A 26,550-nucleotide genomic window follows, 5' to 3' on the forward strand; every position below is an offset into this window, starting at 1 on the left:
GAGCTGTGCAGTTGCAGACTGCCTTTTAAGACAGCCCCGCTAGAGAAGAATGCATATTAAGGCACTCAATCAGCGCTTTAAAATGCATTCTACAAAATGCAAAAAAAAAAAAGTACTTACCTGAAAAAGAAGCTGCAGCTCTGCTGCTGGCCTCTTCCTCTGTGGTCCAATGATTTTATTTGAAGCAGCCAATCAGTAGTAGGAACATATCTCCCCTTAAAATCAATCAGAACAGATTCCTGCCCACAGTGTTCACCATCATTCACATAGTATTCAACATACTATACATTTGCTGCATGTATAATAGCTGGCGGGACAAGCAAAGGGGCAGATGCATATGGGGGTTTCTGCAGAGTCCCCCATGCATTCGCCCTTGATAATTTAAAGGGACCATCAAAGTTGCTGGAGTGTATTTTTTAAAGGGAATCTCTCTTAGATTCTTTTATAACCTACTGGTGTTTTTTCTTTGCCATTTTGTTGTGTGTTTCAGTATTATTTAATCTCTTTTTAAAAAAAAATATGAACATGGCAATACTTAACAGGCTCAAAAACAAACCAAAAATGTGTTTTGATTTTAAGGAAAACGCTTAGAAAATCAAAATGCAACAACCCCAATATTTGTAATATTAGGCCTGAAATGCTTATGGATATGAGGGGATGTGCAATCGCATGGCTGCTTTCTAGTGCTGATATACCAGCTGTATATCTGTATGTGTTGCATGTACACAACTCTTCCAGGTACTGGAAATGCATTTTAGGATGTTGGGACTCTTTATCAAGTCTACAATAATGAAGTAGTTAATTTCCAAAATTCATATGCCTGTGCCAGTATCCCGCTGAGTTTATTTATTTTTTAGGTTTTCAGAGTTTTTGCTCTGCCAAGCATGTGCAATGCCTCCTTTGGGTATGTTTTTGGAAAACCAGCATAGACTTTAAAGGATTGTAGCACAAATTTTCCATACATCTTATATTCTGTATTTAAAAAAAAAAAAGAAACAATGTTCTTCATACATGACCAGTTATGCAGAACAGAAAGGTTAAACAGGGCAATCCTCCTAATGAGAAGCGTATGTTCTGTCATCTAAATGTGCAGAAATATGTTCTATAGGCTTTTCTCAAAGTTACTAGTGACAGTAAAAATGTGTGCTTCCTCCTACTTTCCCAATTAAATGCTGTAGTTCTGAACTGCAGTGTTACAGGGGCACATTATTTTAATATGTGCTATATATGAATATTGCCTATATAAAATTTGCTGCATCTTATGTTTTAACTCTAACAAACATATTTAGTGATAAGATTATTTTATATTTAATATTGATTTTGAATGTATTTAATTGTTCAAAAGATAACCGCAAAAGGTGTTAGATATGTAAAGCAATAATATAGTACAAATGGTTCTGTAAAATTAGGAGCGACAGTTTATTATAGTCAGGTAAAGAGGAACCAAATGGTGACACGTAATTGATTTACCTACATTTTTTCATATTAAGAATTTATACATGTCATAGTTGACAGTGTACTACCTTTTTTTTTTTTTTAAATTGCTGATCTAGCAAGAACAACGTGATATCTTGTTTAAATTACAAGTTATTGATGTTATTTGATGACAAATTATAGCAATTATGCCATCTCATTAATTGGAAACCAATGAATTCAAAGGTTGTATCTAGTACACTTGTAAATCATTTAATAATAACTATTATAAAATATATCTAAGCACATAAAAAATAATTTAAAACCATTTAATAAAACCATTTATATAGCTTTCATTTTGTACATTAGGACAAAATCTTGGCATATATACGGTATATATTTTTTTTTAATAGGAACAAAACGTACTGGAATTAAGGATGTGTGGTCAGGAAAAAATGTTGCTGCTGGATCATTCTGGTACTCAGAAATAGATGTTTCACCAATGGTTACACCTAAACTGCTTGAATTGCCCAAGTGAGAGAGTGAAGAACAAAACAGTGTATTTATTTGAAACCTGTACTTAGCATTCATCAGCATTCATCTACAGAAACATTTTCCATTGAGAAACTTGTCTTTTAATTAAATGCATGTAAAACTTTATAATCCCTGTGTCAATTCTGTGCTTTCCAAATAAACAAGAAACTTATACAAGTAGAGACATGGATGTAAACATCTACACAGAAAAACTAAAAGCTTTCACAGAAATGTCACATTTTCCACAGTCTGGAAAATCCATAAATTCATGGTGCACATCAACAGTACCTAATTTCTTTCTACAGCAAAACCAATAAAAATTGAATCCTGTCCTGAATATCATAGGTAACTTCATGCTGCCCCAACCCCATTTAAATAACTTTCTAAATACTATTGACTTTTTTAAATACCCGTTTGTTTTTCTCTGTTTATCTGTTGCATTATGTTAGTCTTATATATGAACAATATACTGATATTGCATAGATAAAAAAATAATTTTTATGAGCAAAAATCATCACTATATAACTCACATGGAAAGAGTTAAAATACTGACATGTTAAATGCCCATGGGGTTTCTACTTAAAAAATATATGATTTGATGGGGTAAATTGAATTGGCTGGGTTCAACAATGTACCAGTTAACACAGGGGGAAGGATGACCACGTGTCAATTTCCAATAAATAAAAAAACACATCCCAAATGTGGCCTTTTAGCCTCCAAACAACCCAACACTGTACTCAGGAGATGTTGCTGAACACATATTGGGGTGTTGTGTGACAGTGACATATACCAGGAGCTGTAAATTTATACCTAAGGTACAACGTGTGTGAGAAAAATACACACAAAAAAATACTACTGCAAATATTGACAAAGGCTGGTGTTAAAATGTATGCATGCAAACAGTTAAAATACCAGCGTTTGAAATACCCTGGGTCTTCCGTTGTGTATGGGAAGGAGTGTGTAAGACCAGTGTGGGTATTTGTGTGTCTGTAAGCTGGTGTATGTATGTGTATGTGTGTTTAATGGGCAGGTGTGTGTAAGGACAGTGTATGTGTAAGACTCGAGGCAGGATTAAGGAGAATGCTAGATTTTTAGGGGTTCCTATGCCCAAGTCTGCAGCCCTGTAAGTGTGCGTGTTCTACTGATTCATGGCTGTGCTGTTGTCACTACTGTTATAGTGGACTGGGGTATACATAACCTATGTATATTCTAACACTACATTTATTTGGATATATATGTGTGTTTGTGTGTATATATCTATTATATATCTATACTGTGTGTGTATATATATGTATATATATACCGTATTTGCCCGAATATAGGCCGCACTTTTCCCCCCCGCTTTAAGTCTTTAAAGTGGGGGTGCAGCCTATATTCGGGGTTTAGCGCAGGAATGCATAATTTGTGGGGAGCCAGAGTGGCAGCATATCTGGGGAGCCAGAGTGGCATATCTATAACTAAGGTGCATTAAAATGGCTATTGGTTTTCTGTTTCTATGTAATATATGTTGGCTAACTGCATAATAGATACCAAAAATGTTAAAATACAGTGTGTTTGGTGTAATACTGTTTTACTATTCCACTAATGTGTATTTTTTCTAAAAATATAAATTTTTCTTTAAAAAAGCACCCATCTTTTAGGGTGTGGCCTATAATCGAGCCAATACGGTATGTATATAGATTGCTTCAGACCTGATGAAGAGAGGATAACTCTCAAAATATTATGTTAGTCCAATAAAAAAGGTATCACCGCATACTCTGCAATACTTTTTTGACATCGTGTCTATTGGACTAATGTGTCTTACTCCATTTACACACACACACACACACACTATATATATATATATATATATATATATATATATATATATATATATATATATATATATATATATGTAAATGTCACCCTAAGAGCTGTACACATCGATATTTGTTTGTCAGCCTGCCAGTTTTATTTTTCAAGTCTAGCACCCACTGTGTTACTAATGTGTACTACAGCAGCGACCCATACAATCATAAGCAAATTCCATTGCTAACCCACTAGAATGTATTTTCCAGTACTAATTGGCAAAAAAAACATTATTTCAATTACCACCTAGCGTATCCAGCTGTATCCCAGCTGGTATTTCTTTCCTTAAAGTATTTAATGTTATATCTATAAAACTGTAGCAGATGCTAATGACCACTTGGTAATGGGAATAAGTAACCTCTGCAGAGAAATATTCTCGGAAATATTACAAATGGTTTACTGTAATCTTTTATAGCATTATTCTTCATACCCATGCTCAGTGTTACTTGGGCCTCCATGAAGCCAGTCATTGTAATAAAATATTCTTCTTGGTAATAATTTATATGGATGTGATCATTAAGAAGTAAAAGGAGATTAGGATTCAGATGTAGATAGGCTCTTGCAAATCTGTATTTTATTCTGGTTCCTCAAACGCTACTGCACAGAGCTCACTATAGCAAACCTGTTATAGACATTAAATTATATGCCAGTCAGAAATCAGATGTATTCAGTATTAGATGACTGTGGCTGAATAACCCAAAAATTTCCCTTTACAGTAACCTTTAAGTACCGTATTTGCTCGATTATAATACAACGCCCCAAAATCTGAATATTAACTTAGGAAAAAAAGAAAAAGCCTGAATATAAGACGACCCTAAAGGAAAAAAGTTTTACCAGTAAATGTTAATTCATGTAAACTATTTTTTTAAATAAAAGCTATGATTGAGAAAAATATTTTTTTATGTTTTTATTTCCTTGTATTTTCCAACCTGTTCCCCAGTTACGCACATCTGCCCCCAGGCTTGCCACACCAATATGGCACTGTGGCCCATGATATGCCTTTTAACCCTCTATATGCCACTGTGCCCCATGGTATGCCTTTTGACCCCCTATGTGCCACTCTGCCTCCAGAAATGCCTTATACCCCTATATCCCATTCTGGCAGTTAGGGGGTTAAAATGCATATTATGGGGCAGAGTGGCATATAGGGAGGTATAAGGCATTCCAGGAGGCAGAGTGGCATTAAGGGAGTTAAAAGGCATTGTATAGAGCACTCTGCCTCCAGAAATGCCTTATACCCCTATATGCCACTCTGGCATTTAGGGGGTTAAAAGGGATATTATGGGGCAGAGTGGCATATAGGGAGGTATAAGGCATTTCAGGAGGCAGAGTGCTCTATTAAATGCCCCCTTAACGCCACTCTGCCTCCTGAAATGCCTTATACCTCCCTATATGCCACTCTGCCCCATAATATGCCTTTTAACCCCCTAAGTGCCAGAGTGGCATATAGGGGTATAAGGCATTCCAGAAATGCCCTATGCCCCCATTTAACACACACACACACACTTACCGGTGCTTCCAATTTCCTGCTGTATTGCCGGGGCAGCGGGTTGACGTCTCCTTCTGCTGCAGCCGGAAGGAGGTGGAGTTGGCAGCGGGGGTTTGTCTGCGTCCGTCGCGGATACCTTCCCCGGCTGTCAGAGATCAGAGTTCCCTGCACCGGTGCGGGGAACTCTGATCTCTGACAGTCGGGGAAGGTATCCGCGACGGACGCAGACAACCCCCGCTGCTGGCCACACCTCCTTCCGGCTGTAGCGGACGTTGTCTATGCGGATCGCTTAGACGTCAACCCGCTGCCCCGGCAATACAGCAGGAAGCACCGGTAAGTGTGGGGGGGGGGGAGACAGGAGGATCCAATATAAGTACAATGTTAACTTTAAAGACTGTCCACAAAAGTGGCATTATTAACCCCTTCATGACCTTTGCCGGTTCAGGACCGTCATGACATGAAGGTCACTAAATGACCTTTGACGGTCCTGAACCGTCAAAAAGTAAAATAAGCTTAGAAAGTGATCAACGATCACTTTCTTCGCTTAAACGGCGTTACTGTAATGCCTCGATGTCGAGGCATTCAGTAACGCCGAGATCGGCATCGGGGGCCATGTCTGGCCCCTCCCCGAGGCGTCAACAGCCGCCATACATTGTATGGCGGCGGACGCCCGTTTTAAAAGCGTTTAGGAGGCGATCAACGATCGCCTCCTAAACTTAAATGGTGTCGCTGGAATGCCTCGATCAGGAGGCATCCAGCGACACCAAACACTTACCTCTGGGTGGGCTGTGACCGCTCCGGAGAGCGGTCACAGCCGCAGCTGCCGGTGTTCTTCGCCATCAACAAGATGGCGGCCGCCCTGTAAAAGAAACAAACAAGTTTTTAAAGTTCGCTAGATGGTCTAGAGAACTCTGGCTCCACTTGCAGGTTGAATACAGGTACTGCATTCAACCATGCAAGTCAATGGAGCCCAGCTTTCTAATCACAATGTGATTAGTAAAATATTTAAAAAAAAAAAAAAAATATGGAAAAAATTAAAAGTGCTAACATTTAAAAATAATTATGCAGTGATGTCACTAGATGAACCATCCAGCAAAATGTGTAAAAAAAATATATAAAAAAAAAGTATTAAAAAATAAAATAAAAAAATAAAGTTTATTATTTTGAGCAAGTGCTAAAATTTCTCAAAAATCTCAACAAAGAGTTAAAATAAAAGCACTTCAAATACCCAAGGGGTGCCTAATATAAAAAAAAATGGCTGATGGGGTAAATTGGAGTGGCTGAGCTCAAAGATAGGGCATAGGTACAGACTTTCCAAAATGGACAAAAAAAGCGCACTTCCCAAATGTGGCATTTTAAATCTCAAACAACACGACAAATCCATGCATGTCGGGTATCACTGCACTCAGGAGATGTTCCTGAACACACATTGGGGTGTTGTTTGACAGTGGCATATACCAGGACCTGTATATCTATAACTAAAGTACAATTTGTGTGAAAAAAAATAAAAAAAAATTACTATTACAAAGTTTGACAAAGTGTAGTTGTATAATTGGTGCATGGAAAGGGTTAAAATAACAGCATTTGGAATACCCTGGGGTGTCTAGTTTTCAAAAATATATGGTTTGAATGGGTTAAATTGAGTTAACCGGCTTCAAAGATGTTCCAAAGAGGAGATGGAGGCAGAATGACCAGATTTGTTAAAAAAGATTTGGAAATCATAAAACGCTGCTTGTACTTATTGCCCTATAACTTACAAAAAACAGCAAAAAAACATAAAAACATTGAGTATTTCTAAACTCAGGACAAGTAGTAGAATCTATTTAGCTAGTTTTTTTACTTGCTTTTTTAGGTGAGTAAAAGATTTTTCAAATAAAAGTCATAAAATGTGTTTTTTTTTCAATTTTTCACCATGTTTTTTTTATTTTTTTTATAGTAAATAAGATGATACGATCAAAATAATGGTATCTGAAGAAAGCCCATCTTGTCCTGAAAAAAACAATATATAACTTATGTGGGTACACTAAATGGGTGAGGAGAAAATTACAGCTGAACACAAGCACCACAAAAGTATTAAAACAGCCTCGGTCCCACAGGGTACAAAACGAAAAATTAGCCCGGTCCTTAAGGGGTTAAACCTGGTTCAAAATAAATCAGTGTAATCCACCTTTGCTAAACAATGTGGCAGATATCCATGTTTCAAAGAGGTCAGTCAACTTCTCAAACAGAACAGTTATGTGAAATTCAGATTTTTTTTTCCTGTGTATCGCCTCAAAAGGATGTTAGTTGAAAAAAGAGAAATTAATAGCTATGATATGCTTTTTTAATAACTTCAATAATCACACTTAAAGCTAATGGGACACTATTTTTGTCCAAATATAGAAACAAGTATTACTTAGTATTACTATTTTACCACTTTTAATACTTCTTATAACTATTAAATAACCACTTGATATAATTGTTTTTAAGTATATTTAATGTTGAGATACATGATGGTAGCATATTCTTCAGACTACCTGTTTCTATACCACATTAGTATACTTAGTGAATATAGAACAGAAGATAAAATGTATTTAAAAAAAAAAAAATACAAAATTTAAAACAAACTCCATTTTATTAGTCCAGGTAACAGCAGCAGTCTTAGGCTCTTCATATTCGTGGGGAAAAAACATCTTCGTATTCCACAAATATTTGCCCGTTCTTGTGTCTTGGTTCGGACAAATATTCGTCTACATTCTTCATGTTCTGTTTTTTTCTTCTTCGTTTTTTAGAAGGGGTTAATGCGGTATGCAGCAGCTTTGGCGCCAAGATTTTAATGGTCCGCACGAGCAACTCTATTGGTCACCAGCAGGGGCCTCATCTTCCATCAACCAATGAATTGCAACTGCCCTTCATTGGTTGATGTCAGATTAGCCCACTGCTGGCGACCAATAGAGTCGCGCGTACGGACTTTCAAAATCCTAGCGCCAAAACTCGGCCTGGGGAGGTTCCAGGAGTTAAAGATCCGTGCAAGCGACTCTATTGGTCCCTGGCAGGGAGCTCCTCTGGCATCAACCAATGAAGCAGCTCCCTGCTGGCGACCAATAGAGTCACTCGTACAGACCTTTAACTCCTGACAGCGAAACTCCTTGCGGTAGAGGCAGCTGTGGGAGGAGTTAAATGAGAGAGGTCTAATTTTCTAACTCCAGTCCCTGCAGAATGCCTACACTGATCCACATGCAGTAAAATTCTCTAACTTGGTGATATAAATACATTGGTTATCTTGCCAATTTGGAGAGAGCTACTTTAGATGATGGTAAATCTTTGACAGATTGTGTGTGTGTGTGTGTGTGTGTGTCTATATGTATGTATGTATATGTATATATATATATATATGTGATATGTTCATAGCTTCTTTGTGTCAGGAGGAAATGTCCTGATCAGGGGCGTACCTAGAGTATTTGGCACCCGGGGCGTATCCTGTAAGGGGCACCCCCCCCAAATGTAAAGACATCTACAAAATTATGTTGGCAAGAATATTTATTGCACCAATTTGTAAACTGTATGTCAACTGTAAACAACAAGAAATCTGAAAAAATAAATTAATAACTTATAAGTAAAATAAACACATATAAATAACATTTACTGAACATATAATAGTGCTTTCTTTAATAACCCTCCAAAAAAAACAGCGTCCATATTGCCCACATAGAACCTGACCAGCACCCAAATTTGACCCCAAACAGCCCAGCATGAGTCAGCATTGTTCCCAAACAGCCGAGTGTACGCCATCTTTGTCCCATAAACACGCTACCTGTGCCATCTTTGTCCCATAAACACCCTGCCTGTGCCATTTTGTCCCATAAAAACCCTGCTTATACCATCTTTGCCTTTTTGACAAATCAACTATACACCTGTGATTTACACAAACACTTTTACAGTCACTCGCTAATTCACTTTCATTCACACAACAATGTATTCTTTCACACAAATTATTTACACATATTCATTAATGCATTCTCACAAATTCATTAATTCTCTCACTCATTCACACAATTCATCCACACATTAATCCATTCATCTACCCCTTCTCACCCCCTTCTGCCCTATCTACCCCTTCTCACTCCCTTCTCCCTATCTACCCCCTATCCCCCCGTCTCATTCCCTTCTCCCTATCTACCCCCTCCTAACTATCTACCCTCTCCCCCCCTTTGAAGTTCACTTACCTTTCAGGAGTCCTGCGGTGGGGGTGCAAGGCCTCTGTCTCCCAGCTCTGCCACTGTATGGAACAGCATAGAGTGATGGGAGTTATGATGTACTTTAGAGCATAATTATATAATGAAAAAGACATTGGAAATGGTACAGCATAACACCCATCACTCTCACACATTTACCAATCCACACTTACCAATCCACATTTACCAATCCACAGATTCCACACATACCAATCCACGTTTACCAATCCACATTTACCAATCCACAGATTCCACACATACCAATCCACATTTACCGATCCACATTTACCAATCCACAGATTCCACACATACCAATCCACTCTCACTGTAACTCTCACTGAATGATTTCCTACCTTTCCTCTTTTCTTCTTACAGCAGTCAGCTCCATTTCTTCCTCTTCGCTCCTCTTCTTCTGTCTTCTTCCGGGTTCAGAGGGCACGGACGGCGGTGGGCGCGGCTTCAGTGTTGTGCGCCGGGATCTGACAACAAACCCCGGCGCACAGCAGCAGTTGCCGCGCGGATGGTGAGGGAGCGGTACCGGAGGTCTTTAACAGACCTCCATCTCCCTTGAGGTCTGTTGAAGAGTTAAGGAGCCTTCTCCTCCAGCGGCGGACATTACCGTCTCTGGAGGGGTGCCGGCAAGTTGGCGCCCCCCGCTAGGTACGCTACTGGTCCTGATAGCCTGCCATTACAATAGTAATTGTAAGTAGCCATTGTCAGTTGTCAGGGTGTGTTAGATTACAACTCGTTTCCTTTATTTGTTCTCAGAGATGTAAAGCACAACTGAGCTTCAGAGATTTGAGGTAGCAGCACTATTGAACATTGTATTAGTATTATAGAACCACACAATTTGTTTCATTTGAGTGCTGCAAATCTTAACATGTTGACCCACAATATTATTTGCTTTCCAGATAATGAAAACTACAAGCAGATTGTTATGTGCATTCTTTACCATATCAGCATGGATGACCGATTTAAATCGATGTTTGCTTACACAGACTGCATACCCCAAGTAAGTGTAACATACAAAAATAATAATGTTAAGTGAAAAATAAAATGTTTTCAGTTAACTGTTGGCATCGATAGCTTTAAGTAATAAGTGCTTTGCATTATCATGTTTCTTCCTCCATCCCTTTGTGGTGATAGTACTCTTTTGATAACACTTTAGTTTAAATAAACCTGGAAATACTAATTGTGTATGGTGAAAGAAAAGCATTGCATATTTTCCAAGTGAATTAGCTTAAAGCATACTGTGCACTGCAGCACAGTACACTATTTCATTTTCAAGAAATTGAAAATCCTTTAAGTGTTGCACAGAAACTGCGAATAGGGAGACCCCTGACCGCAGCCCCCAGGGTTTAGATGATCCCAACAGTGAGGAGGCCAGGTGAAACGGATAAAATAGATATGAGTTGAGAATGCAAGGTGTTGCAGACAAGGAGTAACTTGATCCAGTAAAGCAAGGGTTAACACAATCTGGGTAGTCAGGATAGCCGAGTCGGTGCACAAATCGGGTAGTCATACAAGCCACAGGTCTAACACCAGAGGCTGAACGAAAACCTCACGAAGATGCCCGCCGGTAAGTATGAATCCAGAGAGTCTCTGCAAGACCCACAGAACCACTGCCTGTCCTGATGTCGGCGATCGGCTACCCGATCGACGCATCGGCAACCAGCAGTAGTTTTATGAGATCAGCGGACGCGTGCAGGCTTCTGCCCGCCTCCGTCCGGCACTAAAGAGGTGTCCCCTCTCCTAGATGACCGGTGAGTGCGAGCAGCCGCCTGCCTGCACTCCTCCGTCATCAGAGAGGTGACAGCGTGTATATTTAAACTAGCGGTAATTTCTTCAGAGATCAGCGAAACACCCCGTGCTTTCTTTTGTCTTCCATGTCATAAGATGATCTGTGATTCATTTTGGAATGTCATGTTCCCTGGTAGCTACTACCTTTCTTAAGTCAGTCACAGAGCTGCGAGGGGGCGCACAATCGCCCGATCAGCAGCTGCAGCCTACAGGACGGGTTGGGGAGATCACGAATCTCCCTAACCAGCTCAACAAGGCCCCGTGGTAAATCACAAAAAAACAGTAGTGATTCCATAGGGGAGACCGGAAAGGCTGCCTCCCCTGGGCTAGTCCTCAGTAGTCCGAAATAAGAGAAAATTATCTTTATTAAGGCCTATATTCCCTAAAAAGACTTAATTTTGATTTTAGTAAATCACAAAGGGCAATTTAGAATGTAAAGTCAAAAACACTAAAATTGTTTTCTATTGTTTTGATCCCTAATTTCACCTCAATGTTTTGTAAAAATTCCTGAAAACCAAAAGTTTTGCCCAAGTACGCTACTTCCCTGGAGGAATTTGATCTCATAAAATGTTATGATGTTTCTGGAAAGCCATGTAAGCACTTGTTGGTTTTTCAAGGACATCATCCTTAATTTGAAGAGTATTTTATTAAAAAGAAAGCTTGTATTTCCTTCGTCTAAACTTTTTGATGTGGTGCCCAGATTTGGAGTAATCCAAGTCCCATATAAAATGGAAATAATGTCTTATAAAAACATTTTTAAATTGCCTAAGGCTGCTTGTATGTGGGTATATGTGTAACATGAAAAGCATTAGGTCTCCTGGACTATATGCACCTACAAAAAGGTCACCTATTACTATTCCTATTAATAAAATGAATGAATAAGCAGTAGCTTATAATCATTTTGCCAGTGCATCTTGTCGTTATTATGTCACATGTTGCTTGATGCCTAGAAGGTTCCTGTTTACCTTGAACACCTTGCTACAAAGCATTGGTACAGTTGTGAAACTTACTGATTTAAACAAAAAAACAGTACTTGGCCTACTGAGACTGCATACTCTACCGGATGCTGTAGACACTGTAGACACTGTCTCAGAGACTGAATGTAGTATATAAGATATATTAAATGCCATATTAGTAGGCACACAATGACTAGAAATGCTTTAGTCAGTCTGCCTCGTAACAGATGGCAACCTGGTGCAGACTACTGCTTGACAAATTAGTTATTTTCTACCCAAGACCAAAATATATATTTTTTCTTTTTCTGTTTTTTTAGTTGTTTCAGATTTATCATAACCCATGTACTACAGTCATAGGTCAGTACACAGTATAGAAGTACCAATTTGAGAGTTGTTGTTACATATTCCACAGAAGGGACAAAGAGACTTTCTGCTTCTCTGAGTCTGAGTGAGTGTGAGAGAGGGACAAACCGAGAAACAAAGTGAGAGATATAATGCCATTCCATTCCCCAGACATTGGTGTTATGTGGGATTAGGGGAATAATCTTTTTTAGTGATAATTTCCCAAACTGTGAGCTACCTGTGCTGAGCATCGGGGCCTTATACTCAGATGGGCATTGAGGAGTGAATTTCAAGGAGGTTGCAGAATGCTGATCCATGAACCTAGCAGAGTGGGGAGCAGACCACATTAGCAAACTATCATTTGCACCGGATACCATATATGAGCATTAACACATAAACCAATAAACCTATTAACACCTTGTCTGGTTGGGATGTTGGACATTTGAAGCATGAGCATGTACGTTATATTTCTTTTAACTAATATGCAGTGCCACAAAAAGGTTCAAACCCCATCATATTGTTTTTTCCATATCTTGTTTTTTCATCTATATCAAACATGATTCAAAATTATTAAATTTTTTAAAGTGAGCGTGACTCCTGGAAGGGCTACAAATCAGTTTCAGTAGTCTTCCTCATCATTACCTTTTAAAGTCCCTTACTCCAAAATAATAAATACTTTAATATTGTTGATAGGGGCATTTTTTTTTTTTGAGGTAGAGGGGTTGGTTACGTATTTAAAAAAAAATAAAAAAGCTTCCTTATCAGTAGTGTTTATGTATTCCATAGTACAGTTGTGGTTTTTTATTCAGTGATAGACACATTTAGTTTCTTCATCGGTTAAAACATATGTTGCATTTAACCTGTTCAATTAAAGTTTTTGCCATTGTGCTTAATGGATAGACTAAGATGTTTTAGTCTAAACATGTACTTCAGTAAAATACATTTTAGAATTAGCTTGTGCTGTAATTTTAAAGCTGTGACAAATAAGACGACAGAATTACAGGTAAAATATAATAGCCAGCCTGTATGTAATAAACATCTGTGTCTGGGATTAAAACATTATCTATATCCTTTGTAATATTATTTTACAACATACCTTAGTTAAACTACTTCCTGTTAAGTGATTTCTTCCAAAGTTCAAGGTAATTTTCATTGTGCAGTAAGAGGGTGTTGTTTAAAAATCATTGCCCCTGCTCAATGAATACATATACTTTGTAAATACTTTCATATACATTCTTAACAACGCAAAAAAAAAAAAGAGAAAAACACTATCATAGAGAGAAGCTGCAGCTTTCCATCCCCTCAGTGTCCCAATGAGTCTTGCCACTGATTGGCTACTTCAAGCAATTTATTGTTTTTGATATAAATACAAGACTATAATAATTGATGAAACATGAGAATTGTGGCTTCAATTCTCTCAGTTCACTATTCATTATTAAGTGACACGGATAAGTGTCTACAGCAAGAGGGTTTGATCTGGCCCTGCATATTGTCCGAATATTGAAGAGGAGACATTGAAGAAACCTCACTGACTTAACTATGCATTCTACAGGGCCAAACAAGCTTTTTCTGCAATAGAAGTGCTTCATTAATATATTTGTATAGTGTTGACACCACATGTTTCCTGTCAACTTGCATTTCAGCTCTGCCTTTAGGGATTAGAACTCATTATGTTAGTTAACTGTATACCAAAAGACAAATATTCAGGTTATATGCAGGTTCAGTATAACCTGAATATTTGTCTTTTACTGAATCTGTATGGGTAATTATAAATATAGTCATATGAATAGCTCCATGTTTTATAGTCTAAATATTTTTTTTTATGCAACCAAATATGCAATTTTGTTTTCTGTTACAAACTTTGAAACAGAGAACATTTTTCAATGCTTAACTTGGAGATGATGTTTTAAACAATTTTGGGGGTTACAGAATCTACCGGAGGTCAAGAGCTAATAGTGTTATTCTAGTAACAGAAGAAAACATTAATAGTTCATTGTTATTTGGACCTCTGGAATTGTGTGTTTTGTTTAAATGGGTGCAAATGCCAACCAGATGCTTACAGACTATTTTTACAGGTAATTGCTCAGCCAATCAAAGAGCATGTCAATGCAGTGATGTCATATGTACATTCAATATTAGTTTTACCACCAAGGAGTGTGACTTGCTATCCACATGTTTCTTTACCCTTGTCTTTTCAGTCTTGCTTTGATCTTGAGGTTGCTTGCCCAAAACCTCCCTCCCCACCGGACTCCTCTGTGCTCCATTCTCCATTATCTGGCCAAGTTCAGTGCATCACTTCAAACAGTTGATCAAGGGAGTAGTTGGTCTGAAGAGGGATTCCTTAGGCATGCAGAACTGCAGTATAATCACTTAAAGATGTGCAGGATGGGGGAGGGAGCTGAGGTGTATGTGAACAGAAAGAGCTGTAGGGTTTGGCCTCTGGTCACTGGTAAATAAGTGAAGTCAGGTGCCAGAGAGTCTAGACGCAGTGATTTTAGTGCAGGCTCTGTGGTATCCGATACTCAATATGGGACTTGTCTGATTAAGCCCCTACTTACCTCTTCAGAATGCCTGCAGCCCTTTTTAAATGCCTTCCTGCTAAATCACTAAAAGATGACAATGGGCCCCGTTAAAGCAGGACAAATTCAATGTTAATATTTCCCAATGGGTACCAATTATGTCTGCTTTTGAAGTGCCACGGGTTGCAATCATATTAAATAAAACAGCATAATGAGCAATACAGAGACCAAACACAACACTTTAAATGAATCAGACTAGAGAAAGGACAGCTTGTCTGTCTTAATGTATACCATGATGTAGGTTTTCTTTTTATTTATTTAAATAAACAGATGTTGTAGACAGAGCTGTCAGTCATGTCTTTTGTTAATTGAGCTGTTCACTGCTGGCATTGCTATTTAATCTTAGTTTTAATTTTGTGATGTTTTGCTTTTAAGGACTGTCTAAGGATCCCAGGAGGTACTGTAAAAAAAACATTTGTTTCCAGGGCTATAAACTAAACTGATGTATATCAGCTATTCAGTCACTCTCAGTATTTAATAAAACTATTAATAGAAAAAGTATAATTAGCCAAAAAGGTACTATTGTAAAAGCCACTCGTTTCTTCCTTATAAATACTTAATACATATGTATATAAATTTATTGGACACATGACTTTGTGATCTACTACTGCAGTATAAATAGAAAATAATAACAATGTTAACCGGAAAAAATGAGTTTTCTCCCAGGATCAGTTTCTAAAAATGTCAGTGAAATACCAATAACAAAAGTTATGGTGGGTAAAGGTGATGGAAAACCCTTCCACTTAAAATTAGGGGGTAGTAGAAGCATTATAAAACACTCATGTACAGACTCATGTTTTTTCCCTCATGGTGCTGCCACAACCACAAGGGATTCTGGGTAGGCGCATGCAAATAAGGTCAACAATGATCACCTTTTGCCTCTATATCCACTTTATACATGGAACCCTTGAACGTAATTGCCCGCTGTACAAGACAAAATGTAAAAATGTCAGTAAAATAAATTACAAGCAATACTTAAGGACAGGTGTGGCATAATAACTGTAAATGGATTAGGGAATCCGTTAGTATACAATACAAACATTAATCTCCCATGTTCTTGAACTTTTAGAGCACTGGATCATCCATCACCCCTGCTTTAATTGTTCATCAATCATTAATAGAAATAACACAAGTGAAGAGGGGTATCCATCAACTAGGATCAGCACTGTCTAACTCAATTGTATGGGATACTAATATGTTTAGTGAGTGAGAAGAGTCCTTAAGAATGTCAGGTTAAATGAATTAAAAAGCATGAAATGCTTCACATTTCAAACAAGATTCCCTTTTATGTTTAAAGCAAGAATACTCTGATTTCAATGACTTTCTAAATGGGTTTTCACTTTATTTTCATTTGTTCAAATTATTAGGTACTAAAAAACTGTGCATTGCCATAAGTATTCAGTTATTACGTCCTTGATGGGTGTTATATTGTAACTATTATAAAATGCGTAGGAAGTGTAGCCACAGTATTTTATTTCTATTTTGTGTGTTGCAAAATGTAGTGTTTTTGTTTGTTTTTATTGTGTGTGGGTTTTTGTATTAAGTTAACCCCTTCAGTCCCAGGGTTTTTTGCTACCTCAGTTTTGCCATTTTTGCAGTATGTCGGTTAAGCATTTATTCCCCTTTCCTGCGAATAGTGTAATGTAAATTGTATACTGTTTTATTAAGGAGAGTGAGGGCTTTCTTTTGATACTAGGTAAAGTGACAGAAAATCCCCTCCAAATGTATCAATTCAGGTGTCCTGATTTCAGAAATACCTCATTTATGGAAATTCTACATATCTTCCCAGCACTTATAGGGAACATACATGTGTACATAAGTTTTTACAAAGTTGTAGATCTTGTTTTTAAACCAACACTTCTGTGTTACTTAGATTTTTTGCACAGGGTATGTGTTACAGCCGAGAAACCCGCTCAAAATTTAGCTGCATGTCCTGTTTATGGAAATACCCCATATCCAGCCCTTACATATAGCACCCTATAGGGTAGTATTTTTCATACTTATGGCTTAATGGGTTTGGGGGTTGTGAACGGGGCAGGGAGTTATACCTTTTAGATGTTGTGCTAGGGCAATAGGATGTAAAGGTTTTTTCTTTTCTTTTAAATTATTATTTTTTTTATAATTTATTTTATTTTTTGTATTTTAAAAAAAAAAAATATTTGCACTGTTATCAGTGCAGTGTGGTTAGAGGTCCTCTTTGGGACCTTTTGAACATGTTATTAATGCTAGTCACAATGACATCACTTAGCTCACTTTATTGTTTATTTTTTTTATTATTTATGGTATTATTCTAGTGATTATTTTATTGTTAAAAAAAAAATCACTAACAATTTTTTTGTTTCGTTTTTCAGCATGTGAGAAAAGTGAGAAACATGGTTTCTCACTCTCCTCCCTGCGCTCCCTCTGCAGCGATCACACTGTGATCTCCATGCAAGTCTCCATAGACTTGCATGGAGATCACAGTGGCTGTGATCAGTGCATCATCGGAGCAATCGGATATCGCAGCAGGGTCTAGACAAACCCTGCAAGGGATATCCTGTCTGCCGTTGACCTTCTGGGTGACATCAATAGTGACGCGACCCAGAAGGGAATGCCTGATCACGTCATCTGGCATTTTAAGCCTGATTTCCCATGTAGCGGAAGGGATGTGTACTTGATCTTTTTTCAGATTCAGAATAGCTTTATGCCCAGCACATTCATTGTTAACATCCCTTACTGTATTAGCCTATTCTATTTATCTACCACCCTCTTATCTCACATAGTAGATCATATGGAACTATGTTCCAAGTTATGCTTTATTCTTTTGCATTCTTTCATACTAGTTTTTCAAAGGTGGTGGAAAATAGGATTCCTCTGTAAGTATCAATCTTATTTTCTTCACCAACATCAGATATGTTGGTCTGTTTCCCCAAACCCCAGGGACTATAGTTCATCTGACTACCTCATGCCGCTCCAAGGCCCCTTTCCACTGCTTGCATAACTACCCTTCAGTTTATGCTTTAACCTACTTTCTCCCCAGGCTTTAGCCTTCACCACTCCTACAACTTTTTTGTACCATAGTCTCTATCTTTCCCCTGTGACATTGCACAATTTACTTCTAAACTGAGTTTTCATCATCCTCCCTCAGTCTAGTACTCAAGTTCACAAGCTTTGGATGCATATTTTATTTTCAATATATTGTAAAAGGAAAATAATTTCCATGGTGATAGTATAGTATAGTACTGTATTCAGTAGAGTAGGTTAGCATTGCCAAAACCTGGTTTTATTCCAACTTCCTTTATCGATAGACCTATTTTCAATCATGAGATTCAGTGGCGTAAACTAAAGGGGTCCTTGTGACCACTTGTTCCTGTCTCTTCGTACCGTTTCAAAATAGTTTAGAAAGGGCCTTTTCTAAACAATTTTGAACTGGCACAGGGAGATAGGAACTTATGAGGATCACACTTTGTCTTGTGACTGCAAAGTGAAACCGAGGCTGCTCATAGAGTGTGCGAGCAGCCAAAGAGAAAGCTGCTGGAGAGATGAGAGGTAAGCGGGGAAGGGGTGGTATGTATGTATGTGTGTGTGTGTGTGTGTGTGTGTGTGTGTGTATATATATATATATATATATAATGTTTGTTTGTATATATGTCTGTATGAGCATGGATGTGCCATTGTGTGTGTGAGCATGGATGTGCAATTGTGTGTGTGAGCATGGATGCGTAATAGTGTGGGTGTGTGCATGGATGCGTAATTGTGTGGGTGTGTGCGTGTGTTGAGATGGAGTGTGTGCTAGTGAGTGTGTGTGTAATTGGTGTAAATGTTTACATATGTGTGCGAGAGTGTATGTTGGAAGGGGGAGGGGCAAATAAAGCACAGACTAGTCGTTTGGGGGCAATGATGGCACAGAAAAACTGTTTGAGGGTACTGACAACCTGGGGGCAAAGGTGGCACAAACAGGCTGTTTAGGAGTTAGAATGGCACTGATAAGCTGCTTGGGGACAAAGGCACTCACAAGTTGTTTGCGACAAAGGTGGCACTGTGGGACATGTTGCTTGGTAAAGCTGAGGGGCCCAGGGCAATTTTTGCACCAGGGCCCTGTGGTTTCTAGTTACTACCCTGCCTAGGGTAAGCAGGTCGGGTAGGAGCCCAGTCGCAGGGGATACTTGGGATACTGTCTGTACCCCACGATGCATTTTAGCTGAGGGATGGCACATAGCCATATATTGTTTATTTTAATATCATTGCATGGGTTTATTTGGTGTAGATTTGTAAAATGGAGTATGTTAGAAAATGACAAATGCAATGGCAATAAAAAATACGAATAAAATGATTGTAAGTATAGGAATACCCCTTCCAGCGTTTAGCATTCGGCATGTACCTGCTTATTATTGAAATGCAAATTATTTTACTTTGTTAACAGAAAAATGCTCACTGAAAAATATTTTACCAAAGTGTTGAATTTGTACGGGAGTTGAAACATTTCAAGTTATTAACTTAATAATGCATTTTAGAGGGCCAACATTGCATAAGTAAGCCAGCTAGGTCAACAGATTCAGGTTACCCAAATAATAGATCCCCTTTGTCCTCCATCTTATATTATTCTTTGCAGGTTTGCCATTTTAGACAAGTCTTTTCTTTGGGTTGTGAGTATGGCTTTAAATATAAATATATTCCTGAGTAGAATATATTTCCCTTAAGACATTATGTAAGAAAAAATTGTTATGTCTTGTTTGCCCATTATACAGCATTGTTACATATGGCGGCTCTGTAGAAGTCAATAATTAACAGATAATAACAAATTTTATTTTTGTTTAACTTGTGTTCCAGTTAATGAAGATGCTGTTTGAGTGCCCTGAAGAGCGCATCGATCTTGAGCTGATTTCTTTCTGCATTAATCTCGCTGCCAATAAGAGGAATGCCCAGCTAATATGTGAAGGTAAAAATCTGAACTATAATAAATGTTAAATGTAATGTTAAACATGTAAAGGATTTTAGTCATATTTCAACTTTTATGCAAAACTTGTTCAAATATTTTGCCCACAAGTCAATGGATAGCTAAGCTTTTTTTTTGTTTATTTTGTTGTGTGAGTCCATCCAATACCAATAAAAATGAAAGTTCTGTGTACATAAACAGTGTCTCTTAAAATGAGATGCAACAGCAATAATACAGGACAGAAGCTCTAATACAATATTTAAAATGTCCACTGAATGCTTTAACAAAAAACATTGTTGAATTAATGTGCCCCTTACTACTATTTGGTTTACTGAATTTCACCTTTATTTCTGTGGTTCATTTCACTGCCGTATGTCATATGAATTTGACAGTTTGTGTATACGGTCTTCATTTTCTATGATTAGTTTTTGTTACAAATGTTTTTTGTTTTTTTTACTGATTCCTTATTGTATCTGTATACATGCAGCACTTTATTTATGTTGTCATTGTGTGCTAATATGAATCTTAATAGATTAGTAGATTTATCCTGTGTTTTAGGCAGCTAGAAGTTAAATTGTAATCCACATATTTTGTGCGTTTGTTTTTTTTTCTCCAGTGGATTGACATTTGAAATTCTAATTTTGTTTTAGGAAATGGGCTGAAGATGCTTATGAAAAAAGCCTTGAAATTTAAGGATCCCTTGCTTATGAAGATGATTCGGAATATTTCACAGCATGATGGGGCAACAAAAAATTTGTTTATTGTAAGTCTATGAGGTTTTTTTCGTTGTCCTTCTTAATGCTAGACCATAATCTGTAGTAGCAAACAAAAAGATTGTGTAGAATAGAAAAGAGAGTTTGCAAAATGTGTAAGCAGCAGGAGATGTTGAATATGTCAAAGCGTTTATGAGCTGGCTATAATGTAGAGCAGGAATAGAAAAAAGGGCATACACAGCAAGGTGCAATTTTGGGGGAGAAGAATGGGGTAAATGTGAAAGCTGGAGTAGTATTTAGGAAAGAAATTGAATTTTTTACAAAAATTGTAAATATTGACAGTTTAAAATAGAAAAAATACTTCATCAAGCATCAGTTTCATCTTTACCTTTTATTTACACTGTGTGCACAATTATTAGGCAAGTGAGTATTTTGACCATATCATTTTTATGCATATTTTCCAAATCCAAGCTGTATAAACTTGAATACCTATTGGATTTGAGCATATCAGGTGATGTGTATTTGTGTAATGAGGGAGGGTGTGGCCTAAGGAGATGAACAACCTATGTCAAGGTGTGCCTAATTAGTAAGCAGCTTCATTTTCTCTGGCAAAATGGGCAGAAAAAGATTAAGCTGACTCTGAAAGGTCAAAAATTGTAAAAAAAAAAATCTTTCAGAGAGATGCAGCAATTGCTAAGATATTGGGGCATGATCACAGAACCATCAAATGTTTTGTTGCAAGCAGTCAGCAGGATCTCAAGAAACATGTTGAGTAAAAAAGACGCAAATTAACTGCCAGAGATTTAAGAAGTATCAAACATGAAGCTACCAGGAACCCATTATCCTCCAGTGCTGTCATATTCCAGAACTGCAACCTACCTGGAGTGTCCAGAAGTCCAAGGTGTTCAGTGCTCAGGGACATGGCCACGGTATGGTAGGCTGAAACCTGACCATCACTGAACAAGAATTCACACACAGGAATGGGCCAAGAAATATCTGAAGACAGAGTTTTCATCCATAAGTTTTTATGGATTGATGAAATGAGAGTGACTCTTGATGGTCCAGATGGATGGGTCCTTGGCTGGATCAGTAATGGGCACAGAGATCCACTTCGACTCAGATGCCAGCAAGGTGGAGAAGGGGTATTAGGCTTTTATTATCAAAGATGTGCTAGTTGGACCTTTTTGGGTTGAAGATGGACTCAAACTCAACTCGCAAACATACTGCCAGTTTTTACAAGACACTTTCTTCAAACAGTGGTACAGGAAAAGGTCTATCTTTCAAGGAGCTTTTTATGCAGGACAATGCTCCATCGCATGCATCGAAGTACTTCAGTGCGTGGCTAGCTAGTAAAAGCCTTAAAGATGAAAAAATAATGACATGCCCCCTTCCTCACCTGACCTAAACCCTATTGAGAACTTGTGGGCCCTTCTTAAATGGCAGATTTACGCTGAAGGAAAACAGTACACGTCTCTGAACACTGTCTGAGAGGCTGTGGTTGCTGCTGCATAAAAAGCTGATCTTCAACTGATCAAGAAACTGACAGACTCCTTTTATGACTTATATTGACTTATATTGGTTACTGATTAATTTATTTGGAAATGTCACAAATATTTATTTGAATTGTTTGTTTAGAATTCTCACATTAATAGATGAAAATAAACATGTAAGAAAATTATCATTTTTCTTTTTGTTGCATAATAATTATTTACACTAATAGTTGCCCAATAATTGTGCTCACATAGATATTCCCCTAAAAAGGCCAAAACCTCACTTTTACTTTCTTAAATATTCAGGTTTAAGGTTTCTTAACATGTTGGATTGGCGGAGAGCACTGTAGTTCAATAATAAAACTAATCCTCAAAAATACAATTTGTCTAAATAATTCAGTTTGTACATATACCTAACAATACATTATTACTTTCAGGATTATGTTGGGGATTTAGCTGCTCAGATTACAAACATTGAAGAAGAAGAATTCGTTATAGAATGCCTTGGAACCCTAGCAAATCTTACCATTAGTGATCTGGACTGGGAACTTGTTCTCAAAGAATACAAACTTGTGCAATACCTGAAGGACAAACTTAAACCAGGTACTCCTATTCTTTGAACATTTGTATGTAGTATGTGTTTATAATTTATAATGCATCGCTTTAGAGAAACATGTACATGTCTAATAGTTATTGGCATTTTAGCTGTGTAGATATGATATATTTTGGCCTTTCTTTCTCTAATTAAAACAATAATTGAATTAATATTGTGGTAGCTTTAAAAAAGTAAAAGTAAATAAAGCGATGCATTATACATTACTTTATATGAATTGGTATTCATTTAAAACGTATAGATAATTTTATACATTTCTGTCTTCCACCATAAATTGTTGGTTCTTGTATACATTAAACATTTTAAAAACATTACGTTTTTGACTCAGGATCAGCAGAAGACGACCTGGTTCTTGAAGTGGTTATAATGATTGGAACAGTGTCTACAGACGACTCTTGTGCTGCTTTACTGGCAAAATCTGGAATTATTCCTGCTCTGATTGAGCTTTTGAATGGTAATTATGGTTATTTATTATACAGAATGCCACAAAACTAGAGGTGCTCTAGGCACATACATAAAATCTTATTACAGTTATGCAAAATAAAGGTCCGTCAAAATGTAACAGAGAAGAAAACAACTGCTATCGTTAATGTATAAAATTCAATCACTATAAAAATATGCTTTACTTGGAAATATGGAAAGTGTAAGGAATTACTATGATTGTTACTGTTTTCCATTTTAGAAAAAGACAGTGCCTAGTTGCTTTAAAAAGAAAACAATAGCTAACCTGGAAAGCAATATGTAGATCCTTATACAGTATAGACTCATGTGCGTTCTGTTCTATTTTAGCTTGTAATCCTAGTTGTGACAGTTATTCTAGAACTGTATCCAATATACACTATATGACTAAAAGTATGTGGATACCTGACCATCACACATAATATGAGCTCATTGGACATCTTGTTCAATATCCATGCCCCCACCCCATTTGCGTCAATAGCAGCCTCCACTCTTCTAAAAAGGCCTTCCACGAGATTTATGGAGTGTGTCTGTGGAAATGTTTGTGTCCATTAAACCAAAAGAGCATTTGTGAGGTCATGCACTGATGTTGAACGAGAAGGACTGGCATACAAACGGTGTTTCAGGTCAATGCTGTGTCCAGGCTACTCTAGTTCTCCTATAACAGCCTTGTGAAACCATGTCTTTTTGGGCCTGGCTTTGTTCACAGGAGCACGGTCATGCTGGAACAGGAGAGTCCTTCCCCAAACTGATGACACAAAGTTGGAAGCATACAATTGTCTAAAATGCGTTCGTATGCTGTAGAATTAATATCACTCTTCATTAGAACTAAGGGGCCAAGCTCAAACCATGAAAAACAGCACCAAACTTTACAGTAGGTACTATACATGTTAGTAGGTAGTGTTCTTCTGGCATCTACCAAACCCAGATTAATCCATATATTAAAGCATGATTAATTACTCCAGAGAACATGTTTCCACTGTAACAGAGTCCTGTAGAGGTGTTCTTTACACCACCCGAGCTGACATTTGGTATTAGCAGAGATCCCTGGCTTGTGTGCAGCTGCTCTATCATGGAAACCTGTTTCATGAAGCACCAGACATACAGTGCTTGTACTGATGTTGCTTCCAGAGGCAGTTTGGAACTCTGCAGTGAGTGATGCTACAGAGGACAGGTGATTTTTACATGCTTCAGCACTTTGCAGCCCTGCTCTGTAAGTGTGTGTGGTCTACCACTTCATGGCTGAAATGTTACGCCTAAACGCTTCTACTTCACAATAATAGCACTTAGAGTTGACTGAGGCTGATCTAGCTGGGCAGAGATTTCACAAACCAACTTGTAGCATCCTATGACAGTGTCACATTTAGAGCCACTGATCTCTGCCAGTGTTTGTCTGTGCATGCCTATGTGCTTGACTTTATACACCAGTTAGCAATGGATGTGGCTGAAACATCTAAACTCATTAATAAGGAGAGGTGTCCACATACTCCAGGTCATATAGTGTATGTAGCACAGTAAAAGCTGTTGAAAATCTGTTTTTTTCTGAATAACTTGGGAAATATAAGTATTGATCATATTTGATTACATACAGATTACAGGTTTAGATTACATACTAAGACTATTTCCACATGCCCATTATACTTTTTCAAATGTTCTGCATAATATGATTATGAAGCTGGCATCTAATAAGTGCTTTATTCTACGTGTCGTAGCTCAGCAAGAAGATGATGAATTTGTGTGCCAAATTGTATATGTCTTCTACCAAATGGTTTTCCACCAGGCTACCAGAGATGTCATCATAAAGGAAACCCGTATCCTTTTATTGAATGCTGGGTGAATTATTGATCCCGTGCCTGGTTTGTTTTCACATGCAGCGTTAAAAGCGTTATAGCCAGCAGGGGTTCAAGATTGCAGACAGCAGCACTGACACACACACACACTTGCACGTCTGGTGGAGACTGTGCCCGTGATTCCTGTCTTGGACGTTGGTGGCACACAAATACGCTGATGCGCATAGCGCACGCTGTATAAACTGCAAAAAAAAAAATACCGGCTTTTGTATTGCCAATTTGCCGGTATTCATTCATTGTGCACTGCCAGCATCAAGGAAGTAAGTGTAACGCATAATATATCTTTTTTTTTTTCATTGTATGGACGGTAACCCAGGCAGGCACCGCCAGGGCCGGACTGGCAATGAAAAGCAGCCCTGGAAACATTTGGACACCAGCCCCATATATCTTATCTCGTGGTCGAGCTCTTGTACCCACACGCAGCCCTCATACATACCTGAGTCATACTATTTGCCATCCAAATCACTATAAATCATTTTTAGCACATTATTTGTATTGAAATCCCAGAAACCAAAAATGTTAATAGGCCCAAATTAGTTACAGAGATTAGACATGATGGAATCAAAACATTTGCTACTGCAGAAACTTTTAGATGAAAAGTTCTGCCAGTGTGTGTGTAAAAGGTTCTCCCTTAAGGGGAACTACAGGGAATTGTCCCCTGTAGAGCAGAATGAAATCAGGCCTTACAATTAAATTGGGTTTCACAATTAATGTGAAAACTGTGACTATACCTTTGTGATGAAATATGCAGAGTAAATAACACAAACCTTAACTTTTCCTCTCGCTGATTTCTGGTTCTAGAAAGCTTTTTCCTCTGAATTGACTGAATTCAGGAGGGCATTTTATCTCTGAATAAGTAAAATGAAATACCACAACAGGCTCTGCCACACCAACACCCAAACACACACACCAGGACAGGCTCTGCAACACTGACACCCAAACACACACACCAGGACAGGCTCTGCCACACAAAACACACACACCAGGACGGGCTCTGCCACATGAACAACCAATCAAACACACACACCAGGACAGGCTCTGCCACACCGACACAAAAACACAGACACACCAGGACAGGCTCTGCCACACCGACACACAAGCACAAATGCCACAAGCCACAACAAAGCATAAAACAATGTATTTTCTCCCCACTTTTGTCATTAACCCCCCTTTTATATTTTTGCCCCTTGTGTATTAATGCCCCAGCCAGGCCCCCCCTTTGTATTGATTAATGTGTCTCCCCCACAACCTTGTGTATCACCCCCCTTTGTGCATTTATGCCCCCACACCCTTGTGTATTGATTTTTTGATGCCCCCATCTAGACCCCTTTTAGT

The 26,550-nt window shown here is 38.0% G+C and overlaps 1 protein-coding gene across 1 annotated transcript in view; it reads left to right on the forward strand.

Annotated features, from left to right (window-relative positions):
* LOC149279332 (kinesin-associated protein 3-like) overlaps positions 1-26,550 on the forward strand; it is a 77,946-nt gene that overhangs the window by 19,123 nt on the left and 32,273 nt on the right. The window contains exons 10-15 of the mRNA XM_089501314.1: positions 10,410-10,510; positions 19,985-20,093; positions 20,741-20,853; positions 22,731-22,896; positions 23,235-23,360; positions 25,078-25,176. Of these exons, the coding sequence (XP_089357440.1) occupies positions 10,410-10,510; positions 19,985-20,093; positions 20,741-20,853; positions 22,731-22,896; positions 23,235-23,360; positions 25,078-25,176 (714 nt within the window). The remainder of the gene's footprint in view (positions 1-10,409; positions 10,511-19,984; positions 20,094-20,740; positions 20,854-22,730; positions 22,897-23,234; positions 23,361-25,077; positions 25,177-26,550) is intronic.

This window comes from Sceloporus occidentalis, unplaced genomic scaffold (assembly GCF_023333645.1).
Source record: "Sceloporus occidentalis isolate IW3139 unplaced genomic scaffold, rSceOcc1.0.p SCAF_170, whole genome shotgun sequence".
Classification (NCBI taxonomy): domain Eukaryota; kingdom Metazoa; phylum Chordata; class Lepidosauria; order Squamata; family Phrynosomatidae; genus Sceloporus; species Sceloporus occidentalis.